Source organism: Rhipicephalus sanguineus, chromosome 1, assembly GCF_013339695.2.
Source record: "Rhipicephalus sanguineus isolate Rsan-2018 chromosome 1, BIME_Rsan_1.4, whole genome shotgun sequence".
Classification (NCBI taxonomy): Eukaryota; Metazoa; Arthropoda; class Arachnida; order Ixodida; family Ixodidae; genus Rhipicephalus; species Rhipicephalus sanguineus.
Window position 1 is genome coordinate 173356156 of NC_051176.1, and position 22740 is coordinate 173378895.

Sequence of the window (22740 nt, forward strand, 5' to 3'; positions counted from 1 at the left end):
TACATTTTTCTTGGAGAACTAAACGGTGCGTTTGCGGCCGCACACTGACCCACTACGTCACGGACGCCATGTTTACTTTGGAAAACGGGCATGCTGAAAAGGTGGTGCTGTCTAAGAAATGGAAAGAAAAGGAAGACATTCTTGCGAGGTGAACAATAACTGTATTTTACCTACGACTTCCCGCAACTGTTTCAGTCTCATAATAAATAAAGCAACATCTATTTCAGCAAGAAAAACGAGAAAATTATCAGTAAACGTAAGTACTATTTCTTGGCGCGGTAGCAGGCATGCACTTCGGTTCTGTAGCTTCCACGGTGCTGTCAAGGAAAGTTGTCGCCGAGTATAGTTCTCATTTTCCCGGCCACAAGTTCGGCCAAATAAACAGTTTCATTCTGCAAACGCCGACTGCTGTCTTCGTCGACGTCACGACCACGTGACAATATTTGGCGGACATGTTCTCAGGATACTCGACTACCGATCGGCAGCATTTTCTGACCATGCTGCAAAAGTGTTGCAGGGCCCTTTAAAGGAGCACTGACACAAAATTTCGAAGGCGAGATAATGAATGAAAGAGATGTATGTGGAGCCATACACAACGTCTACGAAATATCAAGGGCCAATATAGCCTAGAACATATTTAAAACCAATTTTAAAGTGCATGCCGCGCGACTGGGCGAGATGCCACCACCTCGCAACGCCGACATCAACGCGGCGGGTATGTAAACAAACCTACGTCACGAGTTTGTGTTGGCTGGTTGTGCCCTTGCACTTGTGCGCTTGTGCCACTTGTGCTACCTGCCATTTCTTCCTCCGTGCCTGCGGCTTTGCGTGTGCTGGTTGTGCCCCCTCCGCTTTTCGCTCGTCGTGCCATTTGGTAGATGTTATGGGCCGCTCACGCTAGCGGCAAGCCTGCCGCAACGGCGTGGTGCTGCAGAACATCGGCCGTCGCCACACGCGCGAGAGCTGTCCAACGTGCACGGCAAGCTTCTCCGGCAAGGCATTCGCGCCTCCGAAAAACATGGCCGCACTGCCAAAAGCGGTTGTCGTCCACTTCGAATCTATCAAGTGGCCGCCGTGCGCTCTGTAGCGTGTAAACTCCGAACTGATGCTTCCATTTACTTTAGATTCACGTCCTTAAGCTTCGATAGCAATGTATTCGTCCCGATTCAGCGCCGTTTTTGAGAGCCATAGTCAAATAATCGATGCTGTAGGGTTAACGAGTCGAAATGGGCGCTTCCGAATGCTCGGAGGACACAGATTACGCGTTTGTTGTTTCTAATCCTCCATAGGTGGCGCCACTTGACCTAGTGCCACCTTGGAGACACTTTATTTGGTTTTACGTGACGCCTTTTTTAATGACGGACAGACTAAAACGCTCTATTGATTGCTCAAACCATGCCTGGCAACGACACGGACGACGTCCGCACTTCTAGCGTGAAAAAAGCGGATCAAAAAGTAAGCAGCTCGAAGCGTCCCGAGTCAGACGAACTGGAGTAGCAGACGAACCGTAAGTGGGGCGCCCGCCGCAGCCGCTCTCGCGCGTCGCCTACGTCACAATTTTTCGTGGTCCCGTGGCCAGCTGTGTTTACCCTTCCTCCGGAGGTAGTGCTGCCTAGAGTCACTGGAAAATTTCAGAGTACCGCAAAGGTAGGCTGCACGCGGGCAACATTGAGCGGCGGCAGCCATTTCCCTTCCGGACCGTCCGGCGCGTTGGCTAGCGTTACGCGTGTGTTGAGAAGTGACCGATCTTTTCGCCTCGATGCCGTGTTACGCTCGGCGTAACTGCAATATGAGTGTGTGTATGTTTCTTCAAAAGGATATCAGAAGTGATTTCGAGTCATCGACAGTCTGAATTGACTGCGCGGTAAGCGGTGTAGCTAATGAAACGTGCGGCGAATGTTGCCATGTGCTCGCGAACTCTCTTTGTGGCTTCATCGGTCTATTTTCGTTTCACGGCCGAGTGTGTTCGCAAGGTCCGGAGCTGTAGACATAGTTGCATTGAGCGTAATGACCGTGCGAGATGCCATTTACTTCGACACTTGGTGAATGTTGACTGTTTGCGCTAGCTTTGCAGTCGGTGTTCAGGTTCAATTCATAGCGCATTCGAGAACATTCAGCATTGTGTCCTTTGACTGATCGCTGACGCATACCTTACTTGCGCACCATGCTCGCTGTACAGCTGGGTGTTATCTGTAATAGAAGTGGTGTTAGTACGGTAAGTGGAAGTTGTGCGTGAAGTATTTGTCTCGGTTCGGAACGCCAGCAGCCGAACGCATGGGCGAATCGGCGTGCGGCAGGTAAGGTGCATCTTATTTTGCGAATACGTTGTCATTTCCTAACAGATACGTAGAAAATAGGCCATCAAAAATGATTGACGTCACTACTCAGTTGTTTCATTTCCTACTTTTTGTCTCTTTAATATTCCCAACGTTGCAGTGCATTTGCAAATATTTTGTGTTCCGACAATGTTTTTTTTTTTTGGCGTTGCCAGCGCGTAAACGGTTGGGGTTCGGTTTCTGCACTGCTTTTAATTTCAACTTTTTTTTTCGTAATGCACTCTTGTTAAAACTTCCTCGGTGCAGTGATTTATGTTAATTTGATGAGAAATAGCACATCCCGAAAAGCTTTAACGCGCATGCTACTGCAACACAGTATGTATATATAGGTCTAGGGCTCGCATGAAATCGATTCCCTCAATGCGCGAGAGGATAAGCCAATTTTTTTTATTTTTTTGCTGTGACCATTTCTCATCCACTAAACAGTATTGTAAGGGTACGCTCGGCGCAATGCAGCATTAGCAACATTCTTTTTTGAAAAAAATATAATACGCTTAATAACATTGCCTTATACCAAGTTTATCAACAGAGTTCCACGCTTCAGTTTTGCGCAGTGGCAAATGATCATGCGACAACTGCCTTCAAGGTATACAGTAAACAGTTATTTTTATAAGTCTTCGATTTCGCTCTCGTGCGCGACACGCTTATAACTCGAAATGCATGCACAATCTGTTCAACAGATCGAGATATAAACAGCCGAGCAAATAGAAAGGTATGTAGTATGTAGTTTTCAATATCGCTGAACATAGCGAACTGAAAAGGTGAAGTATCCTGTTGCATGAGAGCTTTTCCAGCAAAGTTTGTGTAGTTCACTGCAGAAATGAGTGTTCTTCGAGGGGGGCGAATTCATTCCGCGGTCAACTATGCAACCACGTACAACGACGCTCTTTGACGTTAATGTTTCCCACACGGAATGCAAAAATATATGAAATTCGCGGAGTAGCTCACCAACAACGTTCGGTTACTGGTGAGCCACTCTCTGGCATCTGCAAGACGCGTTTAAAAAAGCGACGAAGTACAAGCTAGGGACCGTGCTACTGCTAAATGTCCGGCCGCGCTATGCATTCAACGCGCCTGCACACAAAGCGCTTGGAAGGGATATGGCGGCGAGAGGTCACGTGATGCGAGTAAGCCAATCGCATCGGCGGCGGCGCGCGGAAAACAGATGCGATACTCTGAAATTTTTCTAGTGACTCTAGTGCTGCCTAGCTCGGTGCTTCCCCCGTGCCCCCCCCCCCCCTCACCAAAGAGTGCCGCTCCCCATCGGCTTCGAGCTCCCAGGCGTGCGCTCGAAGCGCAACACACCGGCCTGTGCTATCGCGCAGGAAGCCGCAGCCAGAATGGACCAGGACCTTGATGGAAGGACACAGTTTTTCACTGATGCCTCCGTGCTTCGGGACCACTCTGCGGCCGCTGCCTGCGCGGCACCACAGCTGGCATTGAAGCGCCAACGCCGGCTCGCCTACCGCGCCTCCTCCACCACGGCTGAGCTGGTAGGAATGCACCTTGCTGCCGACCTCATCCGTGAAACGCCGCAAGTCACACGCGCGACAATCTACACCGACTCGAGGTCTGCCCTCCGCCAGCTCGCCAAAGAGGAACGCGCCCCCCCACTCGCACAACGTGTGGCGTGGTCACTCCACAGTCTGCGCGAACACAGATGCGACGTGGCTCTCCAGTGGATACCGTCGCACGTTGGCATCGCAGGGAACGAGGCTGCCGATGACCTGGCAAAGACAGCACACGACCCAGCTGTTCCACTGACAACGTGCGCGGACTCCGTGGACTCAGCGCGCCGAAACCTTTGGCGAGAGCTCGTGCGAAACCACCCCGACGAGCGCATGGCCGCCGGCTCTCAACCACGCATTCTATCGGAAACCGTGCTGACCAGGAAAGAGCGGTCCCTCCTCCTCGCACTGCGGACAGGTTCCGCCTGGCCTGCCGAGCGCCGGCACGCCTCCGCGGTGCGCCCTCGCCCCTCTGCAGTGACTGCGGAGAGAGGGAAACCGTGGCGCATCTCTTCCTTTCCTGCTCCGCCCTCTCCACCCACCGCGAAGCGCTCGCTCGTGCCTTCAAGCAGCTGGGTCTTCCGTCTGCCACGGTAGATGACATCCTGCACCCGGTAGGATCAGCCCATCGCGTGCGCCCTGCCCTGCGCGCGGTCCTCAACTACATCGAAGCCGCGCAACTGGCCGACCGTATTCTCTGAACCACGCCGTCCAAGCCCCCAACAAACGGAACTTCTGTGTTTTTTTTTGTTTTTTTTTCCCAGTCATGTGTTTATCGCGTGTTCCCTATTTTTTTTTCTTTTTCCCCCTCTCCCCCCAGTGATGTGTTTAACTCACCCAGGCCTCCTCCTCCACTCTAACTCTAACTTCTCCTATACTTTTATCCCCTTTCCCCCCAGGTGTCGCGGTTGTGGTGTCCTCGCCTGAGAGACAGTTACTGCGTCACTTACCCCCACTATTCACCTAATTTTCCCAAATAAAGAATCTCTTTCTCTCTCTGAAACCGAAACTGCGACTGGATGCTCTAAAAACGTCTCTAAATAAATAACCGTCGTGCACTCGCGCAAACGAGGTTCGCAGCCGTGATAAGTGGATCATAAGCTATCAATTGCAACAAAAAAACAAGGTGCAAAATTTTTGTGTCAGTGCTCCTTTAAGTGTATCAGACACTTAACAAGTTCAAGTAAAATGCACTGGGCAGTTACCAAATAAATGTAGTTAATTGGAACTGCCACGAGTAATTGAAACTGCCACCACATACTACGAACAGTTTAAAGGCATTCAGGCACTAAGGAGACCAAATGAGTGAAGTGCTGAAAAAAAAAAAAAAAAAGACTCAAGTTACCAGTATAACTGAAAGTTCACTAATGCAGGCCCTTTTTATAATGAATGTGCTTTTTATTTTTAGCACTGCACATTTACCGAATGGCAAATGTGGAGTGCAACAGCAGCACCTGCCCTGGTTCAAATAAAACTAGCAGCATATGCTGGGGCTTTTTTTTTTGTGCATGTTTATACCACGAGAGTCGAGTCTACAAGTGAACTACACTTGTGGGCACTGTTTGCAGAAATGACTATGCCACCATTAGTTGGGCAAACTGCATCACAGGAAACCTGGCTTTACAATTGTGAAATGGGTCTATTCATGTTGAAATCGCATGCACAAAACATACAGACTGCAATTTTAACATGAACACTAAAGATACCATTTTTTCTTCCACTCCCCACAACAGCAGCAGCTACTGCCTGATGCAATGGCATATATCTAAAGATTAAAAAGAGAAAAAATATATTAAAAAGTATAGCTTACTGTGTTGAGCTTGGCCAGGATGTCCAGGGCAAGTTTGAGGTGTCCATGGTTCTTCTTTGTCTGGAACAACAGGTACCTTCACAGATATCTTTTCCCTGCATACATACACCACCTACCAGACGCCAGTCTTGGACTCACTGAGGCTAGTGCTAAATATGATGCCACCATGAATGTCACTAAAGCAGCCATGATCTATGTAAACATGCAGAAAAACCAAAACTGCAGTTTTTGCCATCACCTCTTAAGCACTTAACTGTGAGTGAAAAATATGGTAAGCTGAGTATATACCTGTTTAAGAACAAAAGACACCAATTTGGAAACATCTATTTAAACAGCTGATTCATTGGACATAAGGAATTCTGTAGCACCAACAGAAAAACAATTGAACTTTTGCAGCTAAACTCAAGCCTCGTTATAAAGGAATGGGATTTACCAAAGTAATAAGTACACCATTATAAATGCAAATGCCTTGAAATCCCCATATAGATCTATGTATTAAAAGCTTCATTTCAATGAGGTAATGTTCTGCCAATAAATATAAGACACTAGATTGGTATTAAGCCAAAAGCACAAAGTGTATTTCTGTATGGTTTGACATTCACTAAGCAATGCAGTTCAAAGCTCCCGACTCAAATAAGCCATCAAGCTAAACTGCTTCTCAACATCACACACCACCACAAGCAAGCAGCAGCACTTTACATTTGCACTTGTCTCTCTAACTGCAACCTTCTGTGCAGACTGGAGCCGCTCGGCATAAAGGGCCAGGCCAAACCAAGCAGGTGCAGAAACTCTCTTAGGCTGTAGGGTGTGTGGCCAACCTGCTCTTTCGCACAGCAAAGACCCACAACAGCAGTGAAATCGGCGGCTGTGCAGTTGGAGTGTTATTTTGTGTGCCATGTTGCACCCAACCACAAAAAGCTTTTTTTCGCAGCACAGCAAGTTGTATGCTCATGTATTCTACCATGCAGTCATTTTGCTGGCTTTCCAAAAATGTGAATGATCCAAGTGAAAAGCTGAGATGAAACACGATCATATCATCAGCTGATTTTTAATTGAGGCACCACACTGTAAATTGCATTGCTATGTGGGCCAAAATGAATATTTTCTGAATTTTTTTATTTTTTTGCAAGATTTACAAACTGCATTTACCGAAAAATATTTTTAATGCCAAAAATATCTTCAACAGAGTAAGTATTGATCACCTATACTCAATCTCACCCCAACCATTCAGCACTACCAAAGCTATGGGGTATAAGGAATCCAAATACATCTGCATAGTAACAGATATAATTACATTACCAATGGCAGGGTTGAGACATTTGTGCTTGTTTGGCATATGTTACATCACATCAATACACGATATGTTTATTCTACGTTTTATTTATGTCATATGCCTTTAACTGCTGTATCCGTAACTTCCAGTAACTGTGGTTACAAATCAACATGGCAGCGCCGATTCAGATGTGACCGCCTGCTTTGATCCGAACTTGTGCTGGCTACTTGCTGACAGCAGCAAATAAATGGTGAAATCAGCCATCATTTTATGTCATCTCACACTGAGGACAAAGAATTGGGTATGCTTGGTCGTTATTAGTGAGCTGTTTGTTTTGCCACGCCTGCCAAGCCTAATACGCCGAGAATTTGATAATGGTTTGGAAACAGTGCAATATAGTCGTGAATACATTGCTGTCAAAGCATCAGGACATAAATCTAAAGCAAACACAAGCATTAGTTTGGAACTTACAGGCCACACAGCGCAACACAACAACTTCATAAATTCGAGGCGGAGGGCACCAGCTTCAATGGGTGCAGTCATGTTCCTTTCTTTTACGGCTCTGCCGCCTGCCTGCTTTGCTTGCCCAATGCGTGCGCGCAGACACCAGAGAAACGCTGAGCTGACAATGCGTCGTGGATGAATACATTGTGAAGGATTTTGCCCTTCCTATTGGCTAAGGGGCCCTGTAGCCTCTACAGTGCTGAAGGGAACTTCTGAGATGGAGTATACACCAGAGCATGCCTGTCTCGCACCCAGGCTGCTGGCGAGCTGAGCGGATACTCTCGCACCCAGACGCTGGGCTGACCGGGCTGCCAAGGCGCGCGCGGGCTGCGCCAAGTAAACAGGATAAGCTGCAGTTTTGAGGCTTTAAAGTGCAAAAAAGTACCCGTTTACGCCACTTCAGCGTATAAGAGCTCATCTGGGCACTACTGCGTCGTCTTTGGATGCTAAAACAAGCAGCGCAACAAGAGGAAAATAGCGTTGTCTGCGACTATTACGACACGCCACGGAAATAGCGCCGGTGCGGTGTTTTCAGCTTCGCCACTAGTGGATAACTGATTCAAGCAAAAAAACTAGGAGCCGAGTGAAAATGCGCGAGTAAGTACACTAACTGTGTGTATTCTGCAGTGTGATGCCCACCTATTTCATTTTGCGAACCTAATTTGTGTGACACGCAGCTGGGTTGAAGGCAGGCGCGAGCTTTGTGTGGGGGTGCACTTTATACCTTTGAGCGTTTCCTTTGACGAAAATCTACTGCAAGGTAGTGCTTTCAAGCACAAGCAATCAGCATGCTTTGCCACTTTCAACGTAGTATTAAGCTTTAGTGCTTTTGATGGCATCCACGCCTTCGAGATTTCGTCTTCAAAAGGTAATACGGTGCTCCTCAACAGCTGGCCAGAATTTCGTGCTTTCATTTCAGTGTTTGATGTTCTCAAATTTATTTGGACACGAGGCATCCAGCTGCACATAATACATATATTGGCACGTAAGTAAACAGTACTCGCGCCAGTGTCCTTTACGTCGCAGGCGTAGCTAACCGGCTAACTAAGAGTAGCACAGTTTCGCTTGTAAAGCACCATCGTTACAAGAATAAAATAGCCCAGGTAGCTTCCAAAAGGAATCGCTGAACGATACTTCAGGTTATACTCTCTGATAGCACGCTTTTGTGAGCAAGAAGCATTATTGTAAGAGCGCTTGTGGAACAAAAATTACGTTCCGCGAAACTACCCGTAAAGTGTGCGCTAATTATTACGCGATACATGCTGAAATGATGAGCTTTCACAAAACTTTGTGCACAACTTGTAATATGGGGCAACAAAACATCGTTTCACTCTTTCGCGAGCTCCACTGCAATTACGATTCACGCGCCCCGCCACGGTGGTCTAGTGGTTATGGCGCTCAACTGCTGACCCGAAGGTCGAGGGATCGAATCCTGGCCGTGGCGGCTGCATTTTCGATGGAGGCGAAAATGTCCGAGGCCCGTGTACTTAGATTTAAGCGCACGTTAAAGAACTCCAGGTGGTCGAAATTTCCGGAGCCCTCCACTACAGCGTCTCTCTTAATCATATCATGGTTTTGGAACGTTAAGCCCCAGATATTATTATTATTAATTACGATTCACGCGTACTACAGCGAGAACATTTTTTTACAAATGTAACAGCGTACGTATCTGACGAGGTTGCTTCCGCAGCCCACTCAGCACGTACTGTATACATTGTGGACTTCAAGAGCAAGATGTTCTTGATGTTCCAATAAAATCAGCGAAAATGTCCAGGCTAGAAAAGACGCGAAACACGCTCTCTGACGGGCTGAGTTTCGGGAGTTTCACGTTTGTTCTGTGTAGCGTCTGCTGGCATGGCAGCCCGCGCATGTTGTTTCGCCGTGTGTGCGATAGGTGGCGCGATGCGCGACACAAATATGGCGATGCGCATGGAATTCGCTGTGTTCTGGTCTATAGACATTCAGATGTAGCACAGTACAGTGAAACCTCGGTGATATGAATCTCACGGGACCACCAAAAATATTTGTATCATCCGAAATTCGTATCACCAGAAAGCATGTGAAATTAGCATGCGATAAAAGAAAGCTGGCGTACATTTTCATTTGTTGTTCTTCGGGACCTCAGCAATGCCGGGAGGAACCCTGAATGATTGTCAGCTAAGTTCTTAGATGTCAGCAATCATAGCAGCACTCGTAAATATACGGCCCGTACGCGCGTATTGAATTAATGAACCAGGTGCGTTGTGACCCGCGAGAGCAGTAGCCCCTTCCAAATTTTAGTATGCTTTTTTTGCATGACACCGGAGTACTGCAGCGAAAGTAACTAAAGAATCGCTTTGACGCGATGGATCAAGGCCACAGAGTTACAGAACCACGGTCCTGTGTTATGGTTTTGTTATCGCGGAGGTGTTGGGGATGTTTTTTGGGAGACTTACGGCCGTGCCCGCACAAGTGCGACCTCAACGGGAGCACATGCTGACGCTCTGAGGCCTGACTCCTTCGCCAAGACCGTCCTCGGCTTCTTTCGATCCCCGTCCACCTTTCATAGGATGTCTGATGCACGAGGCAGGCACGTGTAAACACAGTACGACAGAAGCCCGCATCGACACGTTAGAAGAAAATAGCATGGCGCTAATGCCCTCTGTAATCTAAATGCGAAGGCACATGGAGGCACATAAGAGCCTCAAATATTCGCGCACACAATCTCGGAGGCCGTGACGCATCTCTGAAGGTTTATGCTGACTGTAAAAAAGTGTTTTTCTTACACTGTGATTCTGACGATTTGGCAGTGCGGCGCGCATGTGCACGCTTGCGTTTCCCCCCCTTGCACATGCTTGGCTTGTCCTCCGCGACAACGCGGACCGCACCTCTTCGTACCTGGGCGGTAGCGCACGTTCGTATCAAACGTCGCTGGGTGAAAGTCAGTTCGCAACAACCGTACTCCGCTACATTGCAGGCCAAAGGGCCTTGGCTGGGACCAACGAAAAAATTGTATCACTCCGAAATTCATGTGAGCTGTGATCGTATCACCGAGGTTTCACTGTATTCCAGGGGCAAAAATGCAAACACAGAACATTTTAGCAGAATTTCTGGAGGTGCATATGGCAGAAAAACTGCAATGACTTTATTGAGTTTAAAACATGGTAAACAAATATCTTTGCTTAATATGTGAACCATATTTTGTATTAATGCGAGAAAATATGTCCTCCAATTAAATTTTCTGACTAAAACCACTCGGACCACATTTCGTGAAAGTCAAAAGGCTCCCATGTAACAAAATTTTTTTTTTTTCAAATATTCTAGCAATTGACTTTTTCCAATCCAGTAAATAAGCACAATATTTTTCAGATATGTTTGAGATGGTCCCCAAAGTGGGCGAGAAATTTGCCATGAAATGACCCATAATACAAGGCTGTATAGATATGGTTGCACACTTTACTGACACTCATGTCAAAGTAATCAGACACAAAAGCTTAGAAGTAATTCATGAGTCTGAGCCTATTTGACCAACATACCTGCATTTGATGGGCAAGAATATAAACCACACATTCCTTAAATATCTGAAAAAGAAAAGAAATGAAGACACTCAGGTTTACATACCTGTTCTAAAAATTCATTTCACTTTCAGTTCTTTTTCATTATCCCAAGTTATGACATGCAGAGGCGTGTGCATGGGGGGAGCAGGGGGGGTGGCCGCCCCCTCTATTCAACTAAGAGAGGTGGCACAAAGTCAGCCTCACACACTGACATAATAGGGGGGGGGGGGCTGTGACACGGGGGGGGGGCAATGTCAGCACCATACACTGACATAATAGGGGGGGGGCTGTGACTCGGGGGGGGGGGGGGGGGCAATGTCAGCACCATACATTGACATAATTGGGAGGGGGGGCGCTGCGACGAACCTTCGCCCCCCGGAAGGGGAACCCTGCGCACACCTGTGATGACATGTCTTCATGTTAGCAAAAACATGAGACACACATTATGCTGGAAGCACCATGTGCATCTACCTTCTTTCTCATGTCTCGTGTTTTTGCTGACATTATCAGGTAACGCGAGCCAACTGGCTAAGACTGCCCAATGATTCGCCAGCTTCTGCAACATTGTCACTGCAGGTATACCCATCAATTTGCTGATTTGGCAGCAAATGGGTTAAAGGGTTCCTCATCAGGCATCACTACAAATTTGGACTAATCACTGAATGTTGTAAGAAGTCTTGTGGGAGGCATTTCACCAAAAAAATTATTCACCAAAAATTTCACCAAAAATTATTCGGCATGTTGAAATTGAAGCATCTTGTTACCATGCCTCCAATATGTGGGCTTCACTGCCAGATGAGACACTCTCCCCTTTTGCTGCGGCTAGCGTCTGCAGGCGGTGTTTCATTGCATTCTCTCAAGTGCCGGAAGAGAGAGAGCATGTCATGTTGGCATGATGGTGAGCACTTCCATACTTTTGCTCTCTTTCTATTCTGCTTATCAGTGCACATGCAGTAGTGACATTGTGCACTCCACATTGGATGAAGAGCTGAAGTCATGTGGCAGAGACAGTGCCAACCTGTGACCAATATGGGCACATGGCATGCGACTACAGATTGGCTATGGACATTGCAGGGAGTGCTTGTTATGTAGGCATGTATGTGGGTGCTCCCTCACTCTCTTGAAACGCAGCTCCCACAAAAAGGGCACATGGCCATCCGCATTAAATTTCAACTGTTTCTGCACCATGCAAGCATTTCAAAATTTGCAGATATGATCACCAGCGAGTGACCTACATGCCACTCTTGTTTGTTTGACACCGGAGCCAATTAAACCCCAGCATAACAAATGGTAACTCAAGGTCGCAAGTAAATGGCAAGCATGCAGACACACAAACACACATACAAACAAGAAGTTTCCATCAACAGTCCACTATTTCTGTTCCTTTTCTCCACAGCAACAGAGAAAGAAAGATGGACGGAAACACAAAAAATGTGCGATAGGCACGGCATGGGAGCAAGAAGAGAAAAAGACATTACATGAGGTACTCTAGTGAGTCATGAGATCATGCCTTTTGCCATAACAACAGTGGTACACAGAAGACATTAAATTGCGGACCTCCTTATCCTCACCTTTCTACAAGTGCACGCAATTAGAGCAAGAGGAAACAAATGAAAACTTCACCATTTTAGCCAGGGCATGTGCACAGCAGAACACTGTCCCCATGCTTCTATCACTGGAGTACCATTCGTAGCACCACCATCAGTTAGCTATAGTGACCTTGGCAAAGCTGCAGGACTCAGCCTTGTTGATCTAACATATCTAAACCTGGCTCAATGATTTAGCTTTTCCTCTTCCAAAGGTGAAAATAAGGGCGCGTTTAAATGAATGATTTAAACATTATACACAAACTCAGAGGGGCATTTTCAAGAGCCAATGCACTGCATAGCCAGATACCACAGCGCCGCAGGGTGCTAGGAAGAGCCCACTCTCCACTGAAACGCTCTGAAAACCTTGTGCTCTTATGACGTTCCCATGAGTAACAAAGCTTTATGTATTAATGAGAACTAACAGACAATAACGCCAAGGAAAGTATAGGGGGTGTTATATCTGTACTATTTAGAATATAAATGTGAAGAAAGTAAAGTGGACGAAAAGATAACTTGCCGCCGGCAGGGACCGAACCTGCGACCTTCGAATAACGCGTCCGATGCTCTACCACTGAGCTACGGCGGCGGTCATCCTCCCGTCCACTTTATGGGGTATATATGTGCATTTAAACCTTGGAGTGTTAGTCAGCGCCAATCGCAGCCATGGCGGCGAGTGTGGAACACTCTTCTGCCTTTCTGGCGTCACGTAGCACGTGATCTTTTTACGAGCTGGCAGCTGACCAATAATCCCTCGCATACTACCTGAAGGCATCAAGTCTGCCAGAACGAGACCCTTGCTATGACTGAAGGAAAGAAGAGGACTCTTAAGCCAGCTCGTAAAAAGATCACGTGCTACGTGACGCCAGAAAGGCAGAAGAGTGTTCCACACTCGCCGCCATGGCTGCGATTGGCGCTGACTAACACTCCAAGGTTTAAATGCACATATATACCCCATAAAGTGGACGGGAGGATGACCGCCGCCGTAGCTCAGTGGTAGAGCATCGGACGCGTTATTCGAAGGTCGCAGGTTCGGTCCCTGCCGGCGGCAAGTTATCTTTTCGTCCACTTTACTTTCTTCACATTTATATTCTAAATACTACAGATAACACCCCCTATACTTTCCTTGGCGTTATTGTCTGTTAGTTCTCATTAATATTGTGTCTAACAAAAAAAACGAGCCCTTAAGAGTCCTCTTCTTTCCTTCAAAGCTTTATGTATGTGGCATTGACAGCCAGCCCAAGTTCGCAATGCTTGTGTCAAAATACCTTTTCAAGCATGAAAAGGCATTTTTCAGGAAATCAAATCCTAACATGATCCAGTGCACATGGTTGTTTTGGTCAGTTGTGCTACACCGCAAAAAAAAAAAAAAAAAGGCCGGGGGGTAGCAACCCCCCCCCCCCCCTGCCACTATTCTTCGGTGCACTCCTGCTCGCGATGATAATGTATATCACCATTATCAGAGGCACAAATATCTGGGGTTTAACGTCCCAAAACCACAATATGATTATAAGAGACGCCGTAGTGGAGGGCTCCGGAAATTTCAACCACCTGGGGTTCTTTAACGTGCACCTAAATCGAAGTGCACGGGCCTCAAACATTTTCTCCTCCATCGAAAGCAGCCGCGGCGGCTGGGATTCGATCCCGCGACCTTCGGGTTAGCGGCACAGCAGTGCTTATCCTGCCTGTTTCTTTTGCCTTGTCATTTGTCTTTTTTTTTTCATGCTATTTATATATGTCGTAAGCCAGTAATGTACATTGCTTCTCTTTTTCCCACATGTAATGAGAAAGTGGAATTCATTGGATGAATTTATTGCTGTTCAGCCCACATTGTAGTAGGGTACAACATTAAAAGGCTACAATAATAAAAGGTTGAATTTCATATGATGTAGTTTCAATATAATGTAGTGCAGATTTGACACACTTTGTTACATAAAGGTTAAGCTGAAGCATTCCCAGTTTCCAAGGAAGTCAACATAATCTGAGGAAAAAAAAAGAAAAGCATCCCGGCAATTTAGCAGGTGCATTCCTTCAAAGCGTGTTGCAAGGCCACTTGAATATCTATCACATTCAACAGCAAAAGAAAGAGAAGTTGCAGAATGGGTACAAAAATTGGGAGAAAGAAAAAATGAACAAATACCCACTCCAATTAAGTACACTAAAAAAATACAAAAACATAGCAAATGAAATTCTTACCGTCAGCAGGTCTTCAAACTGGGCTTCGGTGAAGAGGGACCACCATTTATCTGCAGAAAAAAAGCACATATATAGGTGTTTAGGAGCAAATTTCACACCTAAACTCAGCGAAACTTTTTTTAGTTGACAATAAATTGTTTTCACAAGTTTTTGTGCTAGGAAGTGGTATCAAAACTTGAGAACTCAAGGCCTGAAGTGCTCCAGATTAATCTGCAATGCCAGTAAGACATCTAAAAAGGCATAGATGAAGACATTCTTCAGTATATCCATAGAGAGCTAAACGTAATTTTCAAAAATTGGCATTCAAAGCCCACTATAACTTTAATAACTGTGCTGATACTCAATGCTGCTGACCTGCTAAGCCTGGCATTGCATAACATTACAGCAACAGCTCTGCTGTCAAGGGGTAACCTTAATTCCTATAAAGTGCAGTGCAAGCAGCAGAACTGCAGCTGCATAATCAGAAAATAGACTAAGAGGCACTACTGTGTGTTACAATGAAAAGATGATAGCAAACACCCATTCAAAACTACAAGTATCCATTTGCTTGCATAAGCCGTTGCTGCAATCTCCAGAACATACACCATAATCATTTAAATGTTTTTCTCCATGCCAAGTGTCCTTTAAAGAGGTGTGAAAAGTTCTTTGTAATGCAGTGTGATGTCAACTTACTGCAAATCAAAATGGCATATTTAGCTTGTGTGCACTAAAAAGCGGATATGTTACCAGTAAATACATGAGTCTGTAGAGTGCTGACACATTTACAAAATAGTAGAAATTCTACCACTTTTCTCACACACAAAAGGATTAGACTTGACAGATATGAAGGTGAAAAGGATATAAAACAGCTTGAAGACAAGCTGCAGCATGTCAAGGTGTTTGCTGGCTGCTGCAATTGACCATATCTTTCAGAACCATGCATTTTCTCGCTTACCAAGTGCTTTCTCTGGGCAAGCGTGGAGATTTTGATATTGTGGAAGAGTAACCTACTGATACAAGAAAAATCATTTTTCTCTTTAGTGTAACTTTAAGCAGTCATCGAATCCATTTGATTGTTTTATTCACAACAGCGTAATGGCCACGACACGAGAGCACAGCCATTCCCAAACGGTTACACTACTGTAACAAGACAGTGATTGAAATGTCGTGCTTTTGAAACTGCAACTTTCGGGCAATACATGATGAATACACACAGTGCTCAATGAAGGGTCTAGCTGTTGCCTGTATATGATTTGCAGTACAGTTGCCAACCAACTTTTCAAACCTGATTCCTTTTTTGGACTAAATTAGTTAAATCTTCATAAAATGAAGTCAGCAAAATCTGGAACTTATTTCCAAAACTTTCATTATACCGACACTCAACTTTTTACTCAAAGTATATAAAGTCAAACCTCGATACAATGAACCTCAATATAATGAAGTCCGATACGAAACAAACTTTTTTCATTTCAGTTTTTCGCTTCCATACATGTACCTTTTTCCCCTCGATTTGACCAAGATAATAAACTCACCCAAATCTAAGCATACCTATTTCTCAGTGTACAGGTGTTGCTGAACTCAGCCCCCACTAAAATGCAGCTGCTGTGGCCAGAAATTGAACCCACATCTTCAAGCTCAGCAGCTCAACACCTAAACCATGCCAACTAAACCAACCATGGCACTATTTTGAGGCATTTTTTTTTTCCACACACATCAAGTGTCACGAAACTATGATAAGCACATGATGGGTCACATGACTGGTCGACATTTATGGGCAGCATCACTGAGTTTCGGTTTCAAATGCATTTATATTGCTTGCCTCATATGGCCTCTGCAGCATTGTGCGAAACTCCCGATATTTTTTAAGTGAATGTACTTGCTCACCGCTCACTCTGCTTGGTGTTGCTACTAAAATCACTTGTAATATCCTTAAAGCACAAGTGCAAAATGCATTGAAATGAGAATGTTCAGGTATGTGTGACACCACTTACGCAACTGATAGGAAAAAAAAAATTTGATGAAAGCAAGATCAGGTGACCACGACTTGATGCCGTGTCAGTGGTATCCTATTCAGAGTGGCGATACATCACATGTAAGGCAGGAAGAAAAGCAGGTCCAACTGATGCACTCTGGTAATTAGCGTAAACGAAGCTATAGTGCTCATTCTGCCACTGTGGTTTACCATTACAACCTCAGCTTTTGTCCAGAGTGGTACGACACTGATGGCATGTTTTCAATGAACCAACCACTTTTTGTCCACTCAGTCCGACAAATGAACAACATCAAAAACACCTACACCCCACAAAAACAAAAGTCTAAAATCACATGAAAGCAAGGCGACAACCTGATTTATGACACCTCTGTTTATGGTGGCCACATTTTATATTTTGCGACAGAGTGCACGCTTCATGTCCGAAGAATAGAGCAAGACCCGACACGACATCGCAAATTTTGGTTGCCACTACATATAGGTCGAACAGAAGGCTTGCAGGTTACATTTTACCTGCACGTATGGTGTGAAAAGTGGGATTACACCAGTTATAATGTGCCCAGTACAGTGTGCTAGTGTGCTTGCCTGAGTGCTCTCCATCACCCCCAATTTGGAGGTGAACTAGCATGCATGCTCTCCGTCGTCCCTTCTATCCAGAGGTGAGAAGGAGAGCATTCAGGTTTCCCTTTGCCCCTGCAACCATTGCCGGAAAATACCTTGCTCTGCTTCAGCAACTGCTCTCTATCACATGGCATGTGATTAAAAAAATTGCATTAAGAAAACCCTGTGCTTTTATCAGTGACACCAGCAAAAGTTGCAAATTATTGCCTGTCTTCCTTTGCAGCAGCAGCGAAACTTTTACCAATAAACACTCTCTGCTATAATGAGGTTAAAATACGTGCTGTATTATTGACAGTTATGAAGTTATAAAATGGTAAATACTCTTTATACCAAGAACTTCGTCATAATATTAGTTTAAGTGTACACCCCACAGCATGTTGTAAATGTGGCCACAAAGCTGCCCCCTTTCAGGTTGGTCCCACTATGATCACCTTTGTTGGTGAGGCAATTTCTCAGCTTCCTAATTGCTGTACTGACAGGATACATAGTCAATTCAGCTGCGATTCACAGCAGCAATGGTTAGGCCTAGCCAGTGTGGGTGGCAGGCAGGAAGCTATTGCAGTGAGTTCATAACAGTAGACCACTTCAGCCATGGAGGAAGGAAAGCTAAAGAGAGCCCTTCACACCACTTTTGTGAAGCTCCCACCTCTCAAACATCTGCAGTAGCCCCTAGCAAAGCAGCAGCTAAACAGGCAGTGATTTCTGGCGCGTCAGTGGGCACATTGTTAACAAGCGTAGACGCACATCAAGCGAAAGTCTCAATACTACTGCAGTCTTTTTCACCGTGCACAAGGCTCATTCTGTGTGTTTAATAGGAAAGCTAGGCAAGGCCCAGCAGCTGTGTGCTTGGGTGCAAATCGCACACACAGAGGTATAGCACCAGGTGTCACTTTTCATACGCACATACGTAAGCTTCATTTCTGATCATTGATGATATGGTATTTGCATGTGAAGCTCTTTGGTGTGCACTCTGTTTGTTCTTACTCTGTGAATCAGATCAGAACACCTGCAAACTTCTGTTTTTGTTGCACAAAGCGCAGAACGTAACATGCACCTAAGGTATCATATCAGGTTTTGCGAGGCTGTGCCATTCATACACTGAAGTGCAATAAATTTTTGTAATTGGACTACAGTGTGTAAATGTAATGTGTGCTGTGCATGTGTTGCATGATAGTTGTGTGTGCACTGGAATTACAAACAATATGCACATGGCCTTGTATACAATGTAGCAGTGTCCTCTCTTTCAACGTAAAGTCAAGTCAAATACGCACAGATTAGTATTGCACAGAATACCTACTAAATTAGTTAGCTATTAAGGGGAGACGTGGGTCTTAAAAAATGGTTTTTTAAAAGTTGGGTGAATGGCATGAAATTTAGTACACTTATTCAGCTTTTTCTGCAGATTCAAAATCTCTAAGTAGGTTTTTAATAGCTGCATTAGAACAAAAGATATGCAATTTCTAACACATATTTAAGCATATTTCTTACGGGGATTTTTGGCAACTTTGCTTTGTCAAACACAAAAACAAAGTATGTGGCAAGATTGCCAGGAGGCTGGTCTAGCCGGTGATGCTATTTATTTTCTTATAATGTTGTTCACCAAATTGCAATTCTCGATTATCAAAAATAGTATGCAGCAAAAAAAATTTCACTCACATTTACGTCTATTTATTTTGCATTCAAAGTTTGTTGAAGACAATCGGATTAGCATCACCGGCTAAATCAGCTCTCTGGCAGCCTTGCCACATACTTTGTTTCTGTGTTTGACAAAGCAAAGTTGCCAAAAATTCCCGTAAGAAATATGCTTTTAGAGATTGCACATCTTTTGTACTAATGCAGCTACCAAAAATCTAATTAGAGATTTGGAATCTGCAGAAAAAATGGGATAAGTTTGTTAAATTTCGTTCAGTTCACCCAGCTAATAAAAGAAATAAAAAAAAGACCCGCGTCTCCCCTTAAGATCACGCAGTGCCACAAGCACTCCATATATACGCGCAGAGCACTGCTTATCAACCACTCGATCCGGAAATTGGGCTACGAGAAAGGAAAAGACCTAACACACAGCGTCCTTTCACACGGCTGATATTTACTCTCCTGACTACATAAACTAAGGAATGCATAAATCACTGCCAGCTCAGTTTGAACACGATGCTGCAAGCACTGATTGTTTATTGCGGCACGTACCGGTACTTACTGGACTATTGCACAACGCTCCTCGAAGAATTTCAGCACGTAACTCCCAGGCCTGCCACCGACAAATAGCCAGGTAAAGGTATGCTTACAGCATTTCACGACATACAGATCACACAATGTGCACGCCAGCGGGACTTCAAATTTGTGGAGGAGCGAACCAACGCAGAGAACACACCACGAGGCGTCTGCTGTGTTGTTTTTGCCCCATACCGAGTTCTTTACCCCATAAATTTGATGCCACTTCTGCCATACTTTCCGTAATGCATTGTGATACAATAGAGCCTCTCCTAATTTTTTTTTATTCCTCCATGACTTCAGCAATCGAACACGTAATCAGCAGACAGACTGCACTGATAACAATCTACTTGAAGCAGTGCTTGTCCTTCAAGTAATGAGCTGGTAAGTCACAGTGAGGGCTTAGCATTATTGTATTCATGCCTTACTGGACATAATGATGAAATTTGTGGGTAGAAAGCTCGAAAAGCTGTGCAACAAAGGCTGGACTGACAGTGTTGCGGAGTCAAGGTCTCACACATGATGGGCAAACATAAAATGCAAGTGAGTCATTAAAAATAATGAAATTTCAAGTACACATTTAAAACAAAACATGACCCACGCAAAGTTCTGAAAGCAACTTTTGCATACTAGTGCCTACTGGAATTATAAAAAGTATAAAATGAAAATTTATTTCCCCAATGAAATTCAATTTTTCATGCTGCTTGAATATTCTGACATTCTTGCAGCCCCACCCGTGTCTGAAAACTGGTTGACAACTGTATAGTACATAAGCTTGTAGTCTTTTTATTTTGTGCATGATGCTCCAGAAAATTAGCATGAAAGCAATTTTTCTTACTTTTACCACGAAAAGACAGGCGAAAGATGCCACAGATGGTATAGCACTTACTTAAGACCTCAGAAGCACGTGTGCTAAGGCGGGAGACACACAAGCAGTATTTGCCCACAAGTGTCTCAAGGTAGTGATTAAGGTCTCTAAAAAGGTGGCACAGTGGCAGCAGCAGCAGGACACGCATTGCCTCTATGTCCGAAGGGCCAGCAGCCAGGCCCTTGACCATCTCCTCAAGGGATGCGCCCACCTGAAACAACAAAAATTTCATTTAACACGTAAGGGTGGAATAAATTGCTACCATCAAGATGCATATGTAAAGAGCAGAGCACGCAGGTAATCTGCTTGCAAAACAAGTGCCTTCAACAGAACTATTAAATTCTTATACAAACTCTATTGCCTTAGTAAAACTGGTAGATAATTTTGCAAGCGTGAACACTGCCTCTAAAGTAGTATTCATACACTAGGGATATCCTTAGAGTTATAAGTGATGTCAAGCATGGATAATTATCTCTACCTTCATTCCCATGAGTACCACAAGAGACCAAGTAATATAAGTGCTGTCGGGCTAATTTGAGGGCACTGGTGTAGCAGCATCTGAGCACTGACATGATTCAGTGCAGCAAGCAGAACAGGCTGCGAAGTACATAAACAATTCTCGCCTGCTAGCCAGATGTTCAGTCCATCCTTTATATTATTCCATAGAAGCAACCCTACTGCAAATTCTTGTTAGACAGGTGAATAGCAGTTAGACAGGTGAGCACTGTACCTGGAAACTTCCACACCACCAAAATCCCTGAAACACCCTTCTATATAACGGCAATACCACTATACCACTTCAAACCCCATGAATTATGAATAATTCTCGCATTTCTTCCATTGGTCTGAAACAGCTCATACTCTCTTAGTATACAGAACATAGCGCTAATCTACAAGTATGTATATGAACGGCACAGTCCCACGATACAACAGCAGTGCTTATTATTCCACAACTATAGGCATTACTGGGCAAATTTTATTGAACCACAAATTGATATCAAAGGCTGCTGAACTAAGTGCTATACGAGAGGACATTCATATACTCTGTTTCATACATGAGGTGCAACACTGTGGAAGCTATGCAAGCAGTTCGATCAGCAAAATGTGCAAATCCATGTGTCTAGCGCTTAGATTTTGTTGTCATAAATGCTCGTGCAAGCCGAGCACAAGCCTGCGCTGCAGGCGTCACAATGAGCTGCAAATTAAACACCAAAATACGAAAGTGGCCTCTACGATTGGCTGCGCACTGCCAGAGCTAATCACAGATGCCACAATACAAAAACAGAGACACTAAGTGATCCAGAACAATGTTCGAAAACCGTAAAAATAATGGGGTTTGCTTATTTCTAAGGCACAAAGCACCTTCACTTATTACTCAGCCTAAATATGAAAAAAAAAATAAATCAGATTACGAGTGGTCAATTTATTGAACTATTTCTTAGTGCAAGCGCATCTACTGCAAGAAGTCTCGCTAGCTTCCAAATCATTGTATCTGATGTATGAAACGGAGTATAAATCACTGTCCACACAACTAGGAAATAAATGGCGATATGTACAAATTTGCACTTTAAAGCAACCCTTCGTCTTTTTTCTGTCAATTTGTTGTTCCGTGAACACCAGACAACAAACTTAAGACCTAAAAATTATGACATTGGCAACTATAGATACATGCTCACTCGTTTAAATGGTTGCGCGTGAACGTCAATTTGGTTACTTTGGTGGCTTTGTAACTCCGATCTCACAAAAATAATGCAACATGTTTTTACAGATTAAGTTAGAACATGCGCTTTGCTTTAATTCTGGAGAGAATAAAGAAAATCAAAGGTGGCTTTTTTTTTTAATTGAATCTTAAAGTATTGCATTTTTAGAGACATGCCTTCACTTATGTATTCTTGGTTTGCGTTTGACTTCATTCTCAGTAATCATATTCAGCACAATTGTTAAGCTAATGTTTGGCAACACACTGCGAAATTTTGGAAATTCTAACTATTATAGACGCGGAGCAAAAAAATCTGAATTTAGAGCATTATTGAGCAATGAGCCATATTTGCGATTTTTTTAACTTGAAATATGGACAACAAAACTGCAAGATAACATTTTGTAAACGCACGTTACTCATATCAAAAAATTTTTGAGACTCATAGCTACAAGAATTGTTTTGTAGACTCTTGTCAAAATCCCATTTTTGCACAATTCGCAAAAAGCAGCTCTGCTCAGTGGAGACTTCCGAATTTTTTTGACTAAGGCAAAATTATTTTTTTTTTCGAGAGACCAAGATTGGTTTCGTGGCACTGGGGGACTCGCACAGCAAAATACTATGCTTTT

General features: G+C 44.4%; 1 protein-coding gene across 4 annotated transcripts in view; it reads right to left on the minus strand.

Moving 5' to 3' along the window:
* Nucleotides 1–22740, minus strand: part of LOC119402474 (probable E3 ubiquitin-protein ligase HERC4) — a 203116-nt gene that overhangs the window by 108472 nt on the left and 71904 nt on the right. For all 4 annotated transcript variants that reach the window (XM_037669632.2, XM_037669639.2, XM_037669628.2 and 1 more), the window contains 4 exons: nt 20437–20626; nt 14750–14799; nt 10947–10991; nt 5655–5714 (listed from right to left, as the gene is read on the minus strand). In XM_037669632.2, the coding sequence (XP_037525560.1) occupies nt 5655–5714; nt 10947–10991; nt 14750–14799; nt 20437–20626 (345 nt within the window). The remainder of the gene's footprint in view (nt 1–5654; nt 5715–10946; nt 10992–14749; nt 14800–20436; nt 20627–22740) is intronic.